General features: G+C 37.3%; 1 protein-coding gene across 1 annotated transcript in view; it reads left to right on the forward strand.

Annotated features, from left to right (window-relative positions):
* The window catches only part of LIN9 (lin-9 DREAM MuvB core complex component), a 38,350-nt gene extending 16,549 nt beyond the window's left edge, over window positions 1–21,801 (forward strand). The window contains exons 6-15 of the mRNA XM_033056390.1: window positions 2,729–2,854; window positions 7,656–7,813; window positions 8,911–9,044; window positions 10,002–10,121; window positions 10,295–10,396; window positions 15,174–15,254; window positions 18,320–18,445; window positions 18,779–18,961; window positions 19,065–19,162; window positions 20,422–21,801. Coding sequence (XP_032912281.1) covers window positions 2,729–2,854; window positions 7,656–7,813; window positions 8,911–9,044; window positions 10,002–10,121; window positions 10,295–10,396; window positions 15,174–15,254; window positions 18,320–18,445; window positions 18,779–18,961; window positions 19,065–19,162; window positions 20,422–20,527 — 1,234 coding nt within the window. The 3' untranslated portion in view covers window positions 20,528–21,801. The remainder of the gene's footprint in view (window positions 1–2,728; window positions 2,855–7,655; window positions 7,814–8,910; window positions 9,045–10,001; window positions 10,122–10,294; window positions 10,397–15,173; window positions 15,255–18,319; window positions 18,446–18,778; window positions 18,962–19,064; window positions 19,163–20,421) is intronic.
* The last annotated feature ends 1,442 nt before the right edge of the window (window positions 21,802–23,243 follow it).

Genomic DNA, 23,243 nt, shown 5'->3' on the forward strand with positions numbered 1-23,243 from the left:
TCCTCTTTGATAGTTACCCATGTATGCAGCTGTGGTGAGTTCTCCTTGACTAGACCAGGTGCTCATCAAAGCTGCTCAATCACTCCACAGTTGGACACAGGAGAGACAAAGTAACAAGAGGGTCAAAGGCGGAGATAAGCACAGGGAGAGACCACAGCACTTACTGTTATGGGCAAAACAGACTCGACTTTGGGAAATTAGTTTAATTTATTACCAATCAAATCAAAGCAGGGTAATAAGAAACGAAACCAAATGTTAAAAACACATCCCTTCTTCTTGAGCTTTATTCCCAGTTCTCTCTTGCCTATGTCCAGCCCCATAAGTACAGGGGGACAGGGAATGTGGTCATTTCATCATCTGTTGTCTGTCTCTGCTCCCATGGGGCCAGTTCTTTACAAAGTTCTCCAATGTGAGTCCTTCCCACAGGCTGCAGTTCTTCAAAAACTGCTCCAGTGTGGGCTCCTTCCATTAGATATGCTCCTTCAGGAATAGACTGCTCCAGTGTGGGTCCCCCATGGGGTCATAGGTCCTGGCAGAAAACCTGCTCCAGTATGGGCTCTTCTCCATGGCTCTGCAGTTCTGGCAGGAGCCTGCCCCAGCAGGGGCTTCCCATGGGTTCACAGCCTCCTTTGGGTATCCACCTGCCCCAGCATGGCTCCCTCCATGGGCTGCAGGGACGTAGCTGCTTCACTGTGGTCTGCAGGGGAACTCTACTCTGGTGGCTGAAGCACCTCCTTCCCTGAGCTTGGCTTGGTGTCTGCAGGGCTGTTTCTCTCAGATACTCTTGCATCTCTGTCCTGCTGCAATTGCACAGGGCGTTTTCCCACTTCCTAACTCCGTTATTTCAGAGGCATGACAGCCATTGCCAACTGGTTCAGCCTTGGCCAAGGCTGGGTTTGCCTTGAAACCAGCTGGTGTTGGTCCTGTGGGATATAGGAGAAGCTTCCAGCAACTTCTCAAAGAAGCCACCCCTGCAGCTCCCCTCTGCCAAAACCTTGCCTTGCAAATCAAACACAGCTTGTAATGCTTGTAAGATATGACCACGTTAAGGTATTATAATAGAGTTTACTAAGAGACTGCATATCTTTGGAAGGAGAACTGTGATATATCTTGTTTGGAATGATATGATCCAGACTTAATGAGAAACTTAAAAAAGTTTAAATTGTAGAGCTGTCAACTGACAAAATATGACTCACTGTACAAGTCTCCAAATATTTTAATCAAATTATTGCATCCAAAATTGAAATAAGTGAAATGCCATGTCTGCTGTAAGTTTTTGAAGTATTTTTATTTCTACAGCTTAATCTGTGGTTATTAGATTATTAAAGCTGTTTCAGTTGGATTCTCTATATACTACTGCAGTGGACTGTTTTCTCTAAAGTCTCATTGATTTTGGACATGCAGAGACTTCTGAAGTGCTGCTTACTACTATAGTCCTCACAGGCCCTTGGAAGTAGATGCACCTGTAACTTACACAATTTTTCAGAGCTTCCAATCTTGTGGATGCTGTGGGTTTAGCATTTGTTTGCTTAAGGACAAGAGTTAGTAAGAATCAAATATAGATTATCTTTCTCAAAAAAAACCAAAAAAACAAAAACCCAAACACACAAAACCAATAAAAACACCCCCAAGCTAAATAGTTCTTTATATAAATATCTTATGTTTGCAATAGTAAATATGGATAAAATCATACTGTTGTGTACTCTTCCGTGTCTGTTTCCTGAGCCTCATTGCTCATTCTTTTTGTTTCCCTTTTCACTTCATGCTGCAGCTGCAGATCCTCCTACTGCAAAACTATTCTCTTCCATTCTTGCCTGAGTCTCCTTGTATCTGTGTACCTTTCCTCTCTCCTGCCACCCCAGACACTCAGTTGAAAGTAGTGCTGCTTCCAAGGTCCTCTTTGTTCTGTGCTTGGGTATATTCCTCTCCAAATCCCAGTGCCCTACAAAGAGTGGAGAAAAGCAGCTTTATCTAGGATGCAGTTATCCTTTTGTTCTCACCAGGAGGGATCTATTTCAGTTGCACATAGTCCTTTATGATTAACCTTCTATTAGACTGGCATATCTGTTGCTGCTCCCTTGTCTCCCCAACCTAAGAAGGATGTGGTACTACAAAGAAAAAGGCAGTCATAAAACACAGATAGAGATGGGTCATAGCATCAGAGAGGAATTCTGGAGTTGTGCAGGTCTGTTCTCTGAACTGTCACTTCTCTCCTACTGGTCCTGAGCTTCACCATGGAGTCGTGGGACAATGCAGTAATCTCACCTGTACAACTGTAGAGAATGATGAGTTGGTTCAATTTCCTGTATTTTGGAAACCTCTGTTGAGTTAGTTGAATGAATTGATGAGAAAAGGTACTGTCTGTCCGTTTATTCTCAATATTTCGCTCTCTGGTTTCTTTCAGTGTGTTACAGTGTACTCATGACACTGAGGTGACTCTGCTGAAGTTCTGTTTGGTGCCTTTATATACATTACAGACCAGGATGAATTACATGTATTTCTCTGTAGTAACTAGAGAAAGGAACATTTTGAAATGTCAGTGATAGTCCTGAATACTTCCTGATTCTGTTTTTTTCTGAATTAAAAATTTACCTTGAATAGGAGTGTCTTGTTCATGTGACTAATTTATATTAATTTTTTAATGTGTTTCGGATGGTGGATTTTTTTTTTTAATCTTGTGACAAAAGTTTATTTAATGTGGTTAACAGCACTAATTATGTTTCAACAGGCCACTATTTGAAGGAGATAATGATTTCTGCATATGCTTGAAAGAATCTTTTCCAACTTTGAAAACCAGAAAATTGACAAGAGTAGAATGGGGGAAAATCAGGCGATTAATGGGAAAACCACGGAGGTAATTTTTTCTTTCTTTTGTTTCAGCTATTACTTACATGTAGTTTTGATGTTACTGGAATTGCTTCTTCTAAAAACTTTTGCATTCAAATAGTAGAACAAAACAGTATCTTAAGAGTAGTAGAACTCATTTTATAGAGGTGTTCTCAGAGCACCTCTCTCCCCCACACACCCTATTCCTTAAATGCATGTGTCCATTTAGTTTTCATGAACCTATGCTTGAAATGTTCTCTTCCCACTGCAGATAACTGAGTGTCCAAGGTAGGATGTGTTAAAGTTGTTATTGTATCTTCTATACTGCAGTGCTTCCTGGCCTGGAAGAACTGGCCAATTTTTCACTAAGGTTTTTTTTTGCTATAACTAGCTCTTTATGGGGAAAACAAGTGTATGTTATCACCTCATTTATTTTATTATTGTTTTTAGACCATTTTATAGATCCTCAACTTTTCCTAGCTTGGCTATCAAGACAGATGAAAGATAAGGTCACCCATAAAATATTGTTGATTGTAGAGAAGAAACCAGAATTTAATGAAGGACATAGGGGTTTTTTCTAATTTGGAATTTTTAATTCTTAAACCCTCTGATTCAACTCAACCTTTTCACAAAACCTAAACAATTTACCCTAGAGAAGGCTATGGGAGGATCCCATTTTTGTGTGGAAATATTTGAAGAGACACAGAGACAATAGTACCAGGGTTTCTTTTCCAGTGTTATCTGGATACAAGAAAAGAGGGAATGGGCACAAGTGAGATGGTAGAATCTCCTTCCTTAGATGCACTCATAGGTTCTCTGGACATGGTCCTGGGGAGCCTCCTGGAGGTGACTCTGCTGGAGGGGTTGGAGGAGATAACCTTGAGAGGTCCTTCCAAACTTGACCACCCTGTCATTGTATAAATAGTGTTTCATAAATTAATCAACCTTTTATTTCTGTAAATGCAAACACTAAAGCACTGAATCCGTTTCTTCTTAGATCACTGAGTCAGATTATACTTTGCATAGTGGAGACCATTCATCTTCCACCTTATAACAACATAAGTAAAAATTGTCAGTTAAGGGAAGGCAGCAGAGCCAGACTGAAAATAGCTCCTCTTGGAAAGATGTTCATATGACTTGAGCTTAACTTAACTTTTTGTTCCTTTGTTGTCGTGCTTCCTACTGGGAGAGAAAGGATGTATCTGGAGGTTAAGTCATCCATTTCTCATTTGACTTTTGCCAAAAGTGGTTACCTCTCTAAAAGATCAGCTTGCCTCATTCAGCAGTGTGGTGGACCATTGGTAAAACTTTAGAGTCTTAAAATGGTTTAGGTTGGAAGGGACCTTAAAGATTGGTCAAACAGGGATTGGGGTCAGGGTTGCCCTGGGCAGGGAACCTTGTCTACAACAGAATGCAAAACCCCATCCAACCTGGTGGGTTGCAAACTTCCTTTTGTTTTTCAGGGGCTCTTTGGGTTGGTTTTTTTGCTTTTATGTTTTTAAGCCATGGGGAGAATGGTTTTGAGTTTGTTTTTGGGGTTTTTTGTTCAGCTGTCATAGAGTTATTTATTTCAAAAAGAGACTCCTCCCACAGGAATCAAAGGTCTAAATGGGCAGGAAATTTGTTTTTTCTGAATTCTGAAGTAGAAGTATTTGACTGCATAAAGAGTCTGGTTATTTGTTAATGCAAACCTTGATTTACTGTTTTATAGCAGCATGAAATAAGCATTCCTGTTTTCTTTTTATTTCTTTACTGATATTTTTTAAATTACTGGTAGTCTCTTTCAAAATGTCAAGAGTGTCTTTAGCCTTAGTTTTAAAAGACTTTTAATTATTCTAAATAATTTAAATGCTTTTTCAACACAATTTTCATTTACCTCTAGAGCAAAGATTTTTTTATTTTACCATTCTTTAAGGAATTTGTTCTGTGTCCTCGTCATATGGAGGTATGCTGTATACCATGTCAACATTGGTATCTCCCCATGAAGGATTAAAAAAAATAATTAAACCATTTTACACCCACAGAGTTGATAGCAGAGGATAATAGTGTCTCTGTGACAGTTATGCACATGGCTGTAATTTTTTAAAATTTAAATATATAGTACTATTTTCTTATGTCTGCTGCTACCTTAAATGTCCTATCACACATCAATAGTGTGGTTGATTGGCACAGCAGTATTCTTCACGAGAGCCTGCAAAACTTGTAAGATTCCTGTAGACTGTGGGCAAAAGTATGCTCCAGAAAAAGGAAGAGGTAGTAGTTAGTTTTGTGTTTTCAGTGAAAACTTAATTTGACTTGTGAAACAGCAGTGGATATGAATTAAGCTTAGGTCTGCTTGTCCTGCCACTACATGATGGTGGTGATTCCTCTGTTAATCCAAATTCTCACAAAGAAGGTAAAAACTGAGAAGAATGTTCAACCTCTTTAAAAGTCTCTACAGAAAACTAATGAATTTGCAGTTTTGATCTATACCATAGTTTTAATCCTCATTTTTTCATAGGATGGCATGAAGATGGGATAACCTTTATTAAATGCATTTAGGGAATGTTGGGGTGGAGATTTCCTTTAACAGAAACCAGAAATATATTGCAAATACTTTCTACATCCATAGTTACATCATTTGGGACTGAGACTTCAAGACCACCCCAAGCTATCAGTAGAATAGTAGTTGCTGTTGTAGGGACCTTCCAAGGTCAGTGATTAGTATATCAGCATTTGAATTTGTATTCTAAGACAACAAGTCAAAAAACATTAAGTGATATTTATTGTTCCTGATGGAAGACCCTGGGCATGATTAGAAGGACTAATATGAGGTCTGTAAGGTCTATATTGCTTTTTTCTTTTTTTTTTTTTTTTGCCTATTTTGTTGTTTTGCTGTGGTTAGCCGTTCTTCTCCTCAAAGCTCTGACCTGCATTTGCAACTTGATATTCCCAGCCCACTGCAAGCATTATTTCACACTTCTTCCTCCCCAGTAGTAAATATGAAGTCAATAACATCAATAAATGAGAATATCCATGTAAGCTCTTCGTAAGTTTTCCAACTACCATCCCTCTCTATGTCTACCACATCCCTTTCCTGATATTTAAAATTCCTAATGAGGACCACTGGAATAGTACCTAATTCCAGGTAAACACATTCTGCTCTTCAGTGGTAAACTGGTGAGTGGAACACACACCTACAACTTCAATTTACAGCAGAATTTCTAGGCTATACAAAGACTAGTGATGATTTTTGTGCTGATAGTGATTGGAAAGCCTCACATGGGAACCTTCAGAGCCTTGCATTTTTGCATTACCTGACAGAAGTACCTCACAGCTTCAGTCTGTTCTTGCTTATGGTTTTTTCCCCATGTCTTGCCTAGGACTAGGATCTCATTGTGTTAACACTGGGAGGAAAGAGATGGCCTTTAGGAAACATGTATAAATAAGATAAAAGGCAACTTGTTGTGCACATAGTGTGAAACTGCTGGTCATTGTGAAACAAAATGGTCTCACCATCCTGGCAGCTTAGTGCATACACTCTTCTTGTACACAATGCCAGGAGGAGAAATTGTGGAGAAAAGTGAAAGGGGTTTGTGGAACTCTCCCAGTGAGGGGTATACAGAAGAAAACCTAAGAATGTTTGTTTCAGCATATAATAGGAGAGTAGTAGAAACAGACTTGGAAAAAGGAGCTGACTTCTTAGTACTGGGTTGAAGAAGACTGAGGAACATCTTGAAGGCCTTTAAATCAGGAAATAATTTGTAATGCAATAGAGAGAACCAGCAGCAGAGTTGACAATGTCTTCTAAAGTACCTTTTAAAAAGTAGAACTTCTTATTGATCAGTAATCAGTATATAACTGTATGAGTTCCACAGAAAATATTTAATTTGCATTTGACTGCTGTAAAGCAATTAAGAAAAGGTGGCAAATTATTTGATAAATAACTTTCTGCAATCAGGCAGACTTAAAATAACACTTGTGCACCTTTTAAAAATTACTTCTTTCATTGGCACAAGAATGAGGAAACTTTTTTTAGTAAGGAATGAAAGATAGGATTGAGTCCCTAATGTCTGTGTGCTTGGTGCTTATCTCCCTCATGAATCTTGCCTATTCAGTAGGTTAGAAATAAAAATTAATAAAAAGTAAGCACTTTGGGAGTAAGCCTTCCATTTTTTAGATTGCATTTTAAGAATTACCCTACACCCACAAAATGGGGAGGGGGACTACTACAGCTGATCTGATTTTGCACAGCAGCCCAAGATCAAATAAACTTTTACTGTGGTCAATCTCAGAACGGTTCATCCGCGTAACAGAGATTTTGGGGCTGAGCCATGCTCTGTACAGGTGCAAGGAGATGAGGCAGAGAAGTGCCCTTTTATGTGCTGAATGTGGTGCCCTTTCATACTCAGTTTAATTGAGCTTACAAGCACACATGAAAGGGATCTCCTGTGTAGCAGTGAGTGCTGGCAGCCAGGGCGCTCACAGGACGCTCCTCACGTGCATTCAACTGGCATCCAGAGTAGACTGGGGTCAGCTTTACCTTTGTTGTGACCCTAGATGGATTGTCAGCAGAAAAAATACTAAAAGGTGGTACTCTTTAGATGGAGTAATGCTACAGCTAGTATTCCTGGTTAAAATAGACTCTTATTTTAAGAGTAAGAATTCTGAGGAGTAAGATTGTCTAAATGCATTAAACAAGATTTTTTTTTCTCTTGAACACATCACCCCAAACTTTTTCATTTTCTCTCGCTGATTTTTTTTAACTGTGCGTATTTTTTTGATGTGCCTTCACATATATATGTTTTCAGTGATGAATTTAAATATAATTTTATTTTATGATATTGCAGATGTTCCTCTGCATTCTTTGAGGAAGAGAGGTCAGCGTTAAAACAGAAACGGCAGAAGATCAGACTCCTGCAACAGCGAAAAGTTGCAGATCTTTCACAGTTCAAAGATCTTCCAGAAGAAATTCCATTGCCACTTGTAATAGGAACAAAAGTTACAGGTAATCTCTTAAAAGCAAACAAAATAAGGAACCAACTGTATTTTGCAAAGATTTTAGTATGTCATAATACACTTAGTGTGCATAATTATAGTAAATGTAAGACATCAAAGATTGTATTGGTTTTTTGTTAGTTCATTGAGAAGGTGCTTGTGCAGATTAGATGATATTTTAAAAACAGTTATAAGGTTTTGAGGTGCAAACTTAGTATGGCTTATTATTTCTGATGTTCAAATTGTGGGTTTTTTTCATGTCTAGTATACCTAGCATTTTGGAGAGAAGGAGATGTTTACTTTCAAAATATTCAGTGTTGTCTGAGTTTTAAATCTGACCTAATATCAAACTTGAACTTTATTTCTCCATAAATATTAAACTACCTGTTTCGAAGCAGATAAACAATTGATATTGCAGCGTAGCTGGACATGTAGGCTAAACATGACATTGCTTTACTAAAAAAACCTGAGACATAACTGAGGAGGGACTATTGTTGAAAAAATTCCACGGGTTTTGTACAGTTTTATGAGTATTTGAATTCCTCCCTCCTGTCTGATTTTAGTCCAGGTGCTTTTCACTTCAGCATCTCCTATTTAAGCCACTACTGTTGATTGCATTTTTTGTGTTGAACCCCACTGCCCTTATAGCTCTTGAGAACAGCAGGCAGCAGCGCACTGCCTCTGCTCACTCTCCTAGACCTGTATCCTTGAGCTGACTTCCACACTGTTTTTTGTTAAATATGCAGTCATCAGAGGAGGTATTCGGAGAGAAATCCTGTGCAAAATTATCTGGATGTTGACTTTTGCCTGCAAAATCTGTCTGTCAGAAGGTATTGGGTATGAAATAGTGGGAGTTTCTTAGACGTAAGTGTAGTGCTGAGGACAAGATTTTGTAAATATTTGACCTTCAAACTTAAATTTAGTAAAAAATTTGGTAATATTTCTATTAGATGCTTTTTTTCTGGGTTTGCTTTTTTTTCCACTTTTAATCTATGCCTTTAAGTATACATGTAAAGAATTACTTGCAGAAGATGTAATAAATCTGGTTTTGTTTGTATCATAGCATTGTAATGTTTGATTTCTTGGTTCTCCTGTTATTTTTTTCAGCCCGTTTGCGAGGTGTCCATGATGGTCTGTTCACTGGACAGATAGATGCTGTAGACACTCTTAATGCCACCTACAGAGTGACTTTTGACAGGGCAGGTCTTGGAACACACACAGTCCCAGATTATGAAGTTCTTGTAAGTATTAATGACACATTCTAAAAGCAACCATAATACAAAAATGAGTTTTTTGAAATCCACAATGGTATGCTTTAATCAAAAATAAGAAAATAAAAAATATTGCACTCAGGTGGTATTGTCATAAAGTAGAAACAAGCATAACAGATACATGGGAAATTCCAGGATAATGAACTTCTACTGTTTATGGTTTTACAGGACTGCATAACCCTCTATGATTAAAGTATAATGGCTCAGGATGGAATAATTTACTAGACCAACTATTGTGGGCTGTTATAATAGCCTGAATTCAATATGAAGAAATACAATGAGTAGTATAAGATCCCAAAGAGAATTCTGCCATGGGATCCTGACAGGATTTGCAGAAAATGCTCAAGAAAACCTGGTCTTTTGTGATTTGCCAAAGTCAGGAAAGACCTGTGAAAGTTGCAAATAAGTATTATGGGTTGACTGAACTTGATTTTTGAAATTCCTTGTGCTAATGAAGTTACCTGGGAGGATGTTGTTTTGGTCAAACAAGTGGAGATTATTTCCCAGCTCCTAGACTTTCTTCCTCCTAGACAGTCCAGCCTAAACTTTCTGGAGGACCTCACTTTCTTTTGTACTTTGTGTAGTATTGGAGCTACATAATTCTTCTGGTCTCTTCTTCAGTCGTGGTCTGAGTTTGGACCCTCTGCTGAACTCTTGCTGTGATTTGTCTGCCAATAGCATTTTTGGAAATGTTCATGTAGGTTTTATTTGATGTGATGCCATAACACTTTGAAAACTCCAGCAGCACAATAGAATTTTGGAGCTCCTGCATGGACCAAAAGCAAACTGTTAATCTTTTCATGCTGTTGGGTTGGGGTGTGGATAGGCACAGCTAGTCCAGATCCCAAAAATAATTTGTGTTCCAAAAGGGCAGAAATTAATCAGACACTGAAGTATATCCTTCCTTTCCCTTTCCCTGTCTGCCAGAGTAATGAGCCTCATGAAACCATGCCAATCGCTGCCTTTGGACAGAAACAACGGCCTTCGCGCTTCTTCATGACTCCTCCCCGATTGCCGTACACACCTTCACTCCAGTCTCCAATCACAGTGAGTTACTTTTTTCAGCTGGTATTAACCACTGAAGGATTTTTGTTACATGTTGAAGCTGTCACCTTAAAAAGTTGTTGAGGTTAATTTTTCTGACGTTATTTAGCAAGAGCAAAATTTTAGCAAAACCCTCTAAAAACAAGCTGTTCATTTAGATGTTTTATCCTTTATAGGACAGTGATCCTTTATTAGGACAATCTTCATGGAAAAACAAAATTTCAGGCACAGATAGTGAAACACTAGGAGGCTTTCCAGTAGAATTCCTCATTCAAGTGGTAAGTATTAACTGTAGCTCTTAATTTTGTTGTTTATTGTCCTTTTGTTTTTATTCTGCCAATTCTTCTGCAGTTCAATAACCTTCTGTTAATTTATGACAGATACAGTAATAGCCAAATTAACTTTTGAAGGGATGTTTGTATTTGTTTTCATTCCCCCTTCTTAATTTTCTCACTTGTTTGACCTTTGAAATATGCTGCTTTTCAGACCACACAGGTCTTCAAAATTGTCTTGTTTTTCCCAGCTCTACCATTTCATCTTAAAGTATTATTTCTATATGCAGACTTTAAAACTTCTTTATTTAAAATATACTTGCATTGTGCAAAGAACATTTGCCTGTATGCATTATCATATACATTTTATGTTACATAATGTTCTACCCTCTTGGATAAGAAAAGCAGCACCCATTTCCCTGCAAGCAAACATTCATTTTGCAGATAACACTACATAGAAAATGCCTTTTTCACCTTTACAAAATAGTTCCTCAGTGGTTTTTGTGCACCAGTTCAGAAGAGCACAGACAAGTAATGTCAGGAAGCTGAGGTTCACTGAACATAAAACACATTGAAGCATTTTCCAGGATGATGGAGGAATGTAATTACTTGTGTTGGCTTAGCTTAAGATCAATGATTGAAGTCTTTAACAAGGAAAGCAGTTTTGAACATGCCAAAGGAGATTGGAATGATTCATGTTTAAAATATTAAGAACTGAGAAATAAAATGGCTCTCAGATTTTAATGTCTGTGTAATTAGTCAAAAGAATAAATTAGTGTCCATGCCTCACATGACACACTAACATTTGGGCCATTCAACATAATGAATTTTATTTGACAGAATCATCTATTCAGCTTGTTTTAGAAGAAACTTTTTTGAAGCTGATTTTGAAAAAGGTGGCATAGCATCTAGCTTAGATAAGAAAGATAAGAAAATTTAAAATAGATGTAGTTGCACGTATATATGGTAAAATTGAAATACATACAAGATACAGTCTTTATGCAACTAAACTGTATCTGCAGCTGTTTGAGTCAGAGTATGATCCGTGAGACTAGGTAACTGAGGTGAACTGAGCATTACAATTACTGCATCAAATTGATCTGTTTATGATATTGTTTCTGCATTTTAAATATGAAAAGTTGTGATTTGTCAGTCACGTTTGGCTGTGTGTTACTACTCAGTATAAGGAAATCTGAGTTTTACAAGCATAGGCCTATTGCTTGTGTTGCAAATGGTGGAATTTTACAAAGATACCACATTAATATGTATTTTTGCTTGAAGATTTTCAAAATACTTTGAACAAAATGAACAAAATCAATCCACAGATTTTTTGGTGTTTGAGCAACAGCAAAGAATCACAGAGTTTAAACATTTATGGAAGGATTTGAGGTATTTTTTTTTTAAGAATCAATTTTTTAATTAGAAGTTTGAGGAGGTACTGAAATTTGGTGTTGTGAAATACATGAGACTGATGAATGCTGATTATTGATTGTGCTGTATTCACCAGCCCAGATCTATTTTTATGTTAAGGGTTGCTGCTCAGGGTGTTTTAGCCTTTCTGATAGACTGGTACTTAAAAAAAGTCAAATCTCTTTCTGATTTAATGTTGATTCAGGAAGTAAATGGTCAAAAACGGTTTGATTCCAAGAAAACTTTCTGGAAAACTATTCCCAAGCAGTTATTTATAAGATGAAAAGAAACGATTTTATGGGAAGAATTTTGGACAAAACAGAAAATACAGAGCATACCTCAAATAAGATTTCAATCCAGGCCCTTATTTTCCTTATATGAAATTAATTTGGAAGAAGAGGAAGTGAATCCAAAATCACATGCATACAATGACAAATAAATGTTAGGGATATTCTCTTTACATATAAATTGAAGTTGTAAGCAAACATTGGGACTTGAAATGACTATTTTAATCATTGTTCTACACTGTCTTAGTTTTTCTAAATCCTTATATTTATTATAACTACATGTTACATTTTGACATCTGGGACTGTGAACTAACGTATTAGAAGACTGGCTCAAAAATTAACATGATATTAAGAATAAATTCAGCAATAAATGAGTAATAAATTTTATTTTCAACTCTTTCTTGTTTAATTCATTATGTAATGTATCCTTCAATATTTCATGTGCTATATGGCAGATCAGTCAAAATCAATAGATTGCATTTGCACATTCTTGCCCGTATTTTAATTTGGAGGATGTTTTTCCAAGTATTCAACTGCAGGGTTTGTTTTTTTTCCTTCCTCCCTGCTTCTTTTTTTGTTTTGGGGTAAAAAATTCGATTGGAAGGCAGCAGCGTAGGACAAAGCAGATGTTGGCAGGGTCGCTGCATGCCCGGTAGAGGGAGTGTGGTCATGCAGCACGGGCATAGCGGGGACCTGGTGTCTGCATGTGGGGAAAGGAGGGATCTTCCCAACCCAAATGGAGGAGGAGCAATCTGAAAATGGGTACTCGATTTTTGGTTGTTTTCTCCTTATGAAAATTTTGAAAATATTGCATAGTAAGTTACCACACACTGCAATTTGAAATGGTTGTATTTAGGGACTAGCAAATGAAATCGGATGTGAAAATCTAAACATTCTTGTTGGGTTGTTCCTTAATTTCTTTTAATGTGGAAAAGCATTGTACTAAAAACTTATTTCTATTTTATTGAGAACTATAAATTGCAATTGTAAGCAGGATGAGTTGTGCTGAAAATAGAGCTTTTAGGCAAGAATCTTTCAAGACAAATAGGGACTATTCAAATAGACTGAATTATAGCATTCACTGCCAAATGAAAATGGAGGGCTTTGTAATAAAACGTATCCGTGAGAAAAAGCTGGTGGACATTATAGATACGGTGAAAATCCTTAGAATCAGATTATCCTGATCACTGGAATGTATCTTGGAATAGGATGAGTGTAATAGAAAATCCAAGCTCATCAAATGGAGAACTAGTGCTGTGCATCCTCACATAAGTTGAAGTTAAGAATCAAATGCCTTGCAAATTCAGAAAACAAATTATATATTCTGCATTTATTTGGGGACTCATCAACTTCATGAAGGAGAAGAATGTGTTAGGCAGTTGTTGGAGGGTGATGACAGCAGAGCTTGACAAGTAACTTTTTGGCAACAGTGGCAGATGGTGTAGAGTGCTTTTCTTCCTCCCAGGTGTTTTATTGGCAACATGAGCACTTGTGTGGTGTGTTAGAAACTAGATCAGAGAGATGATCCAGTAATAATTTTAGTAATAATTATTATAGTAAAGTAATAATTTTACTTTTCTTTCTTGCCCCTTCTGAACTTATTTTTTGACGTTGTCTCTTCTGTGATTGGGTTCTTCATGCAAAATGCAAAGAGCAAAAATGGAGGTGGTGGCTCAGCATAGGCTCTGGGGGACAGCAGAAGGACAGAAATGAGCAGCTGAAACTGGGAGGCTGATAACCCATGCAGTGTTGCCTCTGTGCCTCTGACCATGGCTCACCATCCATTCCTAAGATGTATCTGGCAAAATATTTAGAGTAGAAAGAAAGAAGTATTGATGCCGTTTTACAGGTTTAGTTTCCAGGTGTGTATTCAGAATACTGTTACAGGCTTCCTGTGCTCACACACAGGAAAGATGGCAGTGAATGGAAAAAGTTACTAAAAGGACCACAAAAGTTTAGGAGATGAAGAGTCCTTTAAGAGAGTGGAGTCTGAAAAGGCTTGGGTTGTGATTAGTCTGGTGGAAGAACAGTGGAGAAGAGGTACTTTTATTGTCTCTGAATAAACAGGGATAAATACAAGGGGGGAACACTATATTTAGCTGAAAACCAGTTTTGACTGCTTGGCAATTTCAAACAAATAGCTATGAAGTGAAAAAGAATCCATTTAGCATGGAAATTCCCAGAATATTCCTCATTAGCTGAAAGAGATCCTCAAACAATTTTCTAATTACAATTTTTGAGGGCAAGCAACCTGACTGCGTTAGGACTGAACTTAAAAATCACAGAAGGGATTATATATAAATCAGATGTGTGTTGAACTTGGAGTTCCTGTTTCTCCCAGTCACGTGTTTCACTGCTAGGATGCAGTTAACCCCTCTGGAATGTATAAAAACCTGAAATTTTTGCTCTGCTGACTCCAGTAATAAAAGTGTTGCTGGTTGTAATGGAGGTGGGATTTCTCTCAGGGCTCTGGAGTATGAATACTTTTAGGAGTGATGAGTGTGTTGAAAGTGCTCCCAGCGATTTCCACTTCAGCCTGCTAGGTCCCCAGGGCAGGAGACACAGGGTATTGCCATTACAAAAGAGGGAAATGAGAAGCCCAGAGTTGTCCTGTATAAAATAGATCCAATCTCTATACCAGGGTTTACTGCAGGAGTTTACACAAAGGGCTGGTGCTTGGTGGAGGGCATAGCTGAGAACTCTGTGGTAAAAAAGATGTAGTAAGGTGAGTGATACTAATTGTAGTACCATGACTGTAACACCCTTCACTCTCCTTCAGCCTATAAAAGAAAAAGGTTCTTAGCCTCTAGCTGGCCATAAATCATATTGGTTTTCCTACAGGGAATTTCAGATGATGGATTTTAGCACTCATCAATTTAGGGCACTTGGAATCGCTTTAAAAATATCTGGAAAATCCATCATTTAATTGTAATTAATTTTTATTTCTACATCTTAACTTGATCAGCAACTGAGAAATACATTTTAAATTATGAAAGAAACAGGTATGGTTTTTTATCTTGAATTTCTATGGCATTTCAAAACTGCTTAAGGACCTATTCTTTCTAAAAATAGTTCCTTTGTTTTAGACCAGGTTATCGAAAATCCTTATGATCAAGAAGGAACACATCAAACAATTGAGAGAGATGAATACAGAAGCAGAAAAGCTGGTGAGAATGTTCTCTTTTTGGTTATTAAAACAGGATATGCTTTAACAGCTAATGCAAATAAATTTATTTAGGAGGTAAATAAAACCTGTATTTTGTTGCTTTCTACGATATACAATGTCTTTATTATTTTTAAAGACAAGTCAGAGAGGTCAGTTGTTTCAAATATGATTCTCTTTTGAAAGCACTGTGCTTTGGAAACTGATTAATGTTAATGTCAGGGTAGCACATGTCACTTAACACATAAAGTAAGGAAATACTGTGTACCTTGAGAATGTGGCATACAAGTTTATATGGTAAGATATTTATGCTAAAACTGTTTTGCAGATGGTAGATGCTTATTATCTCATCTTTCTGGTTAAAACAATTGCTTATTTCAGAGTAAAGCTCTGAGTGCCCTTGACTGGCATTTAAAGTTACAGTACCACAGCAGCTACAGCCTAATTAGCAGCAGCAGAATAGTTTTTCTTGCTAACTTTATCTAATCAACAGTCAGTAAATCAAAATTACAAGAGTGGTTCTTCTACACCCATGACTGTAAATTCACTTGAGAAAGCTCTGTCTCAGCCTTCTGCCAGCATCCATCCAGGCTGTTGTCTCTGCAGTGTACAGAAGGCTAAAGGTTCGTGGAGAAGGGCCACTTTTATTTCTTGAAGCAAAACAGTTGATTTTTTTTCAATGTAAAATATTTGAATGTTGAAATATGTGATTTATTGTGGTGAGATTTCTCTTTGTGTCTTCAATGATCATGTGCATGTGTGCATTCTGTTAACTCTGCTTCCTACTGCCCCATCTCTGTGTCTCTGTAATTATTTTCTTCTGTGCCATGGAAAAATTACCAACTCTTCTTAAATTAATTTCTTTTCTGAGACATTTGTGCTTTGTATAGATAAGGAGATCCATAGGAATGACAGCATCCTTCCTCTAGCAAGAGCCCGAATGTTAGCTCAGCTATTAAGTCATAAATAACCTGTATTGTTACTTTCCTTGGTCTCCTTATTCCATGAAATTGAAAGAGCAAAAAAGCAACTGGGAAGGAAAGTAGAAATAGATTCTAACTTTGATATATTTTAGCCCAGTTGTAACCTGGCTAAGGACTTTGAGATACTTTGAAATTCTTCCCTGCTCTATTTCCTTTGAAAACCAGTAATCATAAAGCAACCCCCTTACTACTAAAGGCTGTCCTGATAAAAATAGAGGATGTGATACCTTCCTATTGGGCCATATTCTTAGCCCATCTTCTAATCTTCTTTGTCCCTTGGTAACCCCATCTATGTTTGTGCCACTGAGTATGTGGTACATCTTTTAAAATGTATTTTATTTGAATAAGAATGTTTTTCCAATAGTATACGTGAACATGAATAAAATTGAATACTTTGAGTTCATTCAGGTGTACTTTAATTGTCAGACTTTGGTAATAATTCATACATTTATCATTTGACAATTGTTAGAGTACCAGTGCTGTTTAGTTTAAAGTAATCCTTTTATGAAGACTTCTGTTTAATGACTGATTCAATATAGAAATACTGGAACTGACCGAAATCAGAAATGGTACTGAATGTAGGCCATTATTATCTGGCAATAATAATAGATTTACCCAAGTCAGGGGATGCCTTCAAAGGAGCTATTAATGTATACAACTGTACATTTTTGTCTCATTTTTCTTGATATCACTGTACTAGTCTGGGCTGCAGCCTAAAAACAAATTACTGTGTACATAAAACAGTAAACAATTGGATAAAAAAGTATAAATTGAAAGGACCTGCAATAAAAACAAGATGAAGATAATGCTGGTTGTCTCAGAGAAGCATCTAGATCCTTGGTGACAGAGGTGTTACCTGCTTTCATCTGCTGAAAGCCATCCATCTTTTGTCAGTTTAGCTGTTCATCAGTGTTTCCAGGTCTTGGGTTGTGCCCAGGTCAGAAATAGTGCTGCTGCTGAGAAATATTTCTTTTGCCTTTAGCCTTTCCTCTCCAACAGGGAATTCATAATTGTCTGCAGCTTTCACAGCTAAGCTGGAGCAGTTCAGTTTGCTCTAAGGGAACCGGTCACTGGAGGAGGTCTGAAAGGTTTTATTTTTTTATGTTCCAGAGCTGCAGAAAATATGCCCAATTTATGCTACTTTCAAGTAGGAAATTCTGAAATTATGGTGATAGTTTAAAGCCCTGTTGATTTGGTATTCAGATTTGTAAATCCCTGGAGATCATCTCAGAAGTGTGGTTTCATGGGGAGCTTTGAACTGGACTCATAACTGAAACCTTTTGCGTTTTTGATCAGGATGGAAGCTCTTGACTTTGCAATTTGCTTTATCTTGTGTGTGAAATCTATAGCTACAAGTTTTGATTGTAGGAGATACCTAGGAGTCAGTCCGATGGCTGGGACTACCTCTAGCCTCTCTTGCAAGAGGCAATTTGGAGAGGAAATTTTATAATATATTGTATGTTTTGTTTCAATTTCATAAATATCAGCCAAACATTGTCAAGCTGTATACTGAAAAGAGTATAAGAAAAACGTTACTTATTTTGGTATTTATTCTTTTTGTGGAAAATCACACAAATTTGCTTACAAAATACTGTTACCAAATGTAAGCTCTAGTAACTTTCTTTTTTGGCAGAACTGTTAGCTGTAACAGAAGTTGTGTAGCACTGAGTCATCCTCAAGTGACCCATAACTTCTAGGCAGGTGTGCCTCCCATCCTGCAGCAAAGGTGGTCGAGGCCATGTTGTCCTGTACTGGTCCTCTGCTGGCAGGATATTCTCTGCTCAGCAAGTAGGGAGAAGCCATGCCCAGCTATGTAGGAATAAGCAGGTCAGACTACAGTCATCTTCTGTAGCATTTACCACCAGAGATTATTGTAGTACTTCAGGAAGGGAATAAAAGCATGGCTGTTACCTACACAGTTTCACTTGGAGTTACAAATGGTAATACTGCATTTTAACGTTAATGTGTTTCTATTTGACACTGATTTCAAATTGGTTTTTTTCAAGTAAAAACTTCTTTTGATGAGTTCAAAATCTGTAACTGTACAGTACTGCATAAACTTTAATATGCTTTGTGTTTTCCACAGAAATCCTATTCCATGCCAATCAACATTGAGTTTCAGAGGAGATACGCAACAATTGTTCTAGATCTAGAACAACTAAACAAAGACTTAAATAAAGTTTTGCATAAAGTTCAACAGTATTGCTATGAGGTAAGATTCTGCTGGCATCTCTGTGAACTTGGTGGTTTTGCTCAACCTGAGTAGAAAACAGAATTTCTTGGGAATAGGGGGTGGGTGGGGTTCACTCTGAAATGAAACAGTGTTGGTAGCTGTGTTGGATTCCTTCTCTGGAATTTGAGCTGCCTTTGAGCAGCATTTTCCCTGATACCAGTGGCCTGTTCTTAAGTAGACATAAAGAAAAAACAGTGTGTACTATACACATACAAACTTCGAAATCATCTTGTTTCACATATCCACCAAATGCAAATTATTTGCATGTTTTTGAATATATGCAAATAATTTCTTCTCTTCATATCTCTGCAGCTTGCTCCTGACCAGGGCCTCCAGCCTGCTGACCAACCCACGGATCTGAGGCGCAGATGTGAGGAGGAAGCTCAGGAAGTCGTCAGACAAACAAATACCTTGTCAACAGGACAACTCTGTGTGGAGAGTGAAAATTTAACTGATCTTATCTCTAGACTTACAGCAATATTACTGCAAATTAAGGTAAAAAGTTTGCACAATATAGCTTCTCCCATACAATACATAGTGTTAAAGCTCTGCCAGTTTTTGTGCTGAACTGTGAGAACATTTCTGTTTCCTTCTACAGTGTCTAGCAGAAGGAGGTGATCTGAATTCCTTTGAATTTAAATCACTAACAGATTCATTAAATGACATCAAGAATTCATTAGACTCCTCAAATATCAGGTATTACTTTTTGAATATTTAATTCTTAATTACACACTTTGTGGTAGTTCTTACTGTATTTTAGAGGTGAACATTGATTATAATTAAGGAGTTTAATCTGGTAACTTACAGAAAGAGTCCCATGTAAAAAGTTGGGCTTCTTAAAGAAAAGGTGAAATGAGCAGTTTTCTGTTTGAACCCATCAGTGAAGTAGCATGTTAAAAAAAAAAAAGTTTGAAAGTGTTAAATTGATGCAGCAACAGCTAGGCCTTTCTTGTTCTTTAGTAATTTATGACAACTAAAAATTTATTTTAGAACACTGTCAGATTTTGAAATCCCACTAGTAATACAAGTTTTTTAAACTAGAGAACGGTACAATTTCAGTATTCTTTTAGCATATTCAACTTCTTGTCTGTAAGTATCAAAAGGTGGCATATGAGACAATTAGAGGTTCTGAGCAGCTTCCATTGGCAAGATTTTAAGCCAAGAAACAGAAGAGCAGCCATATTGTGCCAGATCAAAGGCCAGTCTAGTCTAGATGGGCCATTTTTTCAACAGCTGTCACAAGCAGCTGCCTGAGGAGGTATCATAAAAATAGCAAGAGCTATCTGGAGTACCCTGCAGCCTCCAGCAATTTGTGACCAGCATGCTGCTAAATCATGTAATTTAGAAAATAAACCTAAATACTAAGTATTTTTTTTATATCCTTGCTACTTGTATTGCTACATAATAATGGGAGACTGCACACAAGAGTTTTAAAATTTTTATTTTTTTTTCTGAACATAGTAGGATGGCCTTTTGGTTTCATATAGTTATTGAGAAATACTGTTTTGTAGCATTTTTCATTAGAAAAAACAAAACCAAACCTCAGGCATTAGTGAAACTTCTTTAAAATCAACCCTGCAAATTGCATATTGGAATTGATTCAAGTGAAAACTGATATACAGCAAAGAAAGTGATGGTGTTCCTATTTCATGGTACTTATTTTGGCCATTTTAGCACCTCTTCATAATATTTTCATTTCACTGACTCTGGTCATGTTGAAACCTTACCTTAAGTGCCCAAGTCAGTCACTTTTGATTTCTTGCAGCTGTTTATGCAAGTTGTGTTTTCCCATATTTCTCTGTCAAGTTGCATTTGTAACTACTGGTCTTTGATTAATCTGAATTTTTGTACAGGCTGGGTTCACTTCTTCCTCTTTCACTGTAGAAATATTCAGACATAACTCTTACATATGGGGTTCAACATTTCTTTCTTTCCTTCTTTTTTTCTTCCCATAGTTGTTTTCAGAATAACGTTGAGATCCATGTTGCACATATTCAGAGTGGTCTGAGCCAGATGGGGAACTTACACGCTTTTGCAGCTAATAACACCAACAGAGACTGAAAACTTCCTTTCAAGTGTACAGCAAGTAGTTCTGGAAAACCATCTTCCTTTCTATAGGCTTCACCAAATACCCTACTGCCAGAAGATGAGGAAAGAGAAAATCTCTCAGAAAGGACCCTTTTAAATCCATTTTATCTGCTTCTTAAGGAAACCAGCATTACTGGCCAGCGTTACATTAGATTTCTCCATTTGTTATTCACATGCAGTAGTTTTGCTAACTGGTAATCTCTTAGTAATTGCATTGATTATAGTAAACTTGAAAGCATACTTTCATATAATTTGAACTTAGTTTTTGAAAGTTCAGATTAATTCTGCACACCTCTTGCTGTTGAATCTCCTGGTATGTTAGAAGTGCTGAAGAGGAAATGGCTGGAGTTAGTAGCCACATGGCAGGTCTTTGTTGTGTAAAGCTACACCTCTGTGTATCTCTTCAGAGCTGCCAGCTCAGCCCTTGGGAAGCCAAGCGTTCCTGATGTAAGGAAGCAGCAGCAGGATCCAGCCAGCAAACATAAGCTGTAAACTGGAGGATGTTGGGCAGGTCTATCGATCAGTCAATGTCTTGTTGGAACTCTTAATTTATCATAACTTATAGAAGGAGTCTAATGAAGGAATATAAAAATGTAACTGTTAACTTTTCAGAAAGAGATTGGTTATGGCTTTTTCCCTTCACAGAGGGCAAAAGAAGTGCTTTAGGTGGTATTTTATATAAGTGACTGGTTAAACATTGTTTTTCTGAATTCTTGTTTGTTTTGCACAAGTTTTAAATTAGATGACTGGTTATTCAACTATACCCACCATATATAAATATGAAGATTTTTATAATTAAAGATAACCAGTGATGTAAACTGCAAAAATAAGAATTGGTAACCTGCCTATACCTTTTGGAATGTTAATCTTGTAAAAAGTGTGTATTGGTTTGTTTAAATAGTCTTGTAAAGCTTCTGTGTAATTGAATTGTTTCCAGATATGGATTTTCAGAGATAGTTGTAGAGATGTTTTTGATTCTTTTAGATGCCTCATTAAATAAGGTCTTTTATATGTTAATGTATAAAGAATATGTAAACAGGATTATTTTCAATTTTAAAATTTTGTATAGTTTAAAGATGCTTCTGTATTCTGTGTTGGTATTGTGCCACTGCAAAACTTTAGTGCAGAGTTTATATTTAGCTAAATTTGTTCTGTTAATTAAGAGAAATGCATAAATCTTTTATTCTCAATGAAATTTGTAACTGAATAAATTGACCTATGAGAGTTGATATATTTCACAAAAATGCAAAATTTTTTGCAGATGGTCTCAGGTCATTTTTTTAAGAGAAGCTAATTGCTGAAAATGAAATGTGATGAGGATGAGGTGAGTAGCTGTTTTAAAAGGTATTTTAAAATTTTGCAAGGGATACTATAAAATAATTATAAACAGTAATGTAGCTAAGTTGCCCAGGAAAACTTACCTCTCATAATGCAACAGAACATCGTAGTGGTTCCTGCAACTGCTTTTGTAATTATGTCACTTGTTATTTTGTGGTGTTACCTTCTGTTTGATAAAGAAGACAGAAAGGAGTCCTCTCTCTCCAGCCTTTTCATGTAAACAGAGAAAGGTGCCAAAGCCTAATTTGAGGTACATAGGTTTAGTCAGACAGGAAAAAAGGAGCCATCCCCTTGCACCCCTGTACTCACATCCCTGCTGCTCCCTCTGCACACCTCTGCTCTGGTCCCGTCCTGCTCTGTTGGGACTCAAGCTCAGCATGTGCACTGAATGCTTTTAGGAGCAGGATTTCCCAGTACAGAGCACCAGGAGGGTAATCTGGCCCTGTGAATAGCAAACATCCCAAATTGAGAGGGAGACAAGTGTAGGCACTAGTACATACCAGAGGATTTGGGAACCTGCTTTTCATGATGGCTTTTTATCCTACTGGATACAGAATACATTGCAGTAACTACCACACTGCAATCTCTACTCTGATTCCTTAGGTATGATGATTTTTACATGTGGATGCTTAAATGTGCTCTCCAGCATGTTTTCTGTTGATGTAGGTTTTTTTCATTATTGCAGGGTAATATATCATAGAAAGATCTGTTGTTTGTGAGAAGCCATTTGTCCCACTCATGTAGGCAATGTAGTTTCTTTTCTTTGAAAGGCTACATTTCTCCTTGGGTACTGATGTAGTCGTTGGTCAGAGCTAATGTTTAATTTTGGTGACAGTAACAAATACAGCTGCTTTTACTGAGTGTACCCCAAGCATAGCAGGAGTCTCAAGAGCTCACTGCAGCTGCCATGCCTGAAGTCTGCAGGAGCAAAACAAGTTACTTTGATTTATTATAATCAGTAAACTTGAGTTTACCCTTGAGCCCCCAGGAAACCATGGTTGCATTTTCTGTCTCTTCCTGCAAGTGCTTCTCTTCTGGGGTTTTCCTGATCCCCAGCATAGCACCCAAGTCTACTTGGGACAGATGGTGTATGAGGCAGGTTGGTTGTTTTTTGGTTCATGTTTTTTTCAAGGATAGCTCTGCAGTTTTTTTGATGGATGATTAATCAGCAACCCTGCCATACTGCTTCACCTTGCAAGCTTGTAGTCCAACCAGCATTTAGCTGTCCCAGATCTCACCAGCACAGGTATGTTATGGGGTGGCACTGAGGCATTCTGTAAATTGGTAACCTTATTCTGTCAGCATGATTCCTGATATAGGGTATTTCTGCCACCAGGACATTGGTCATTTT

This window comes from Catharus ustulatus, chromosome 3, assembly GCF_009819885.2.
Source record: "Catharus ustulatus isolate bCatUst1 chromosome 3, bCatUst1.pri.v2, whole genome shotgun sequence".
NCBI classification, from domain to species: domain Eukaryota; kingdom Metazoa; phylum Chordata; class Aves; order Passeriformes; family Turdidae; genus Catharus; species Catharus ustulatus.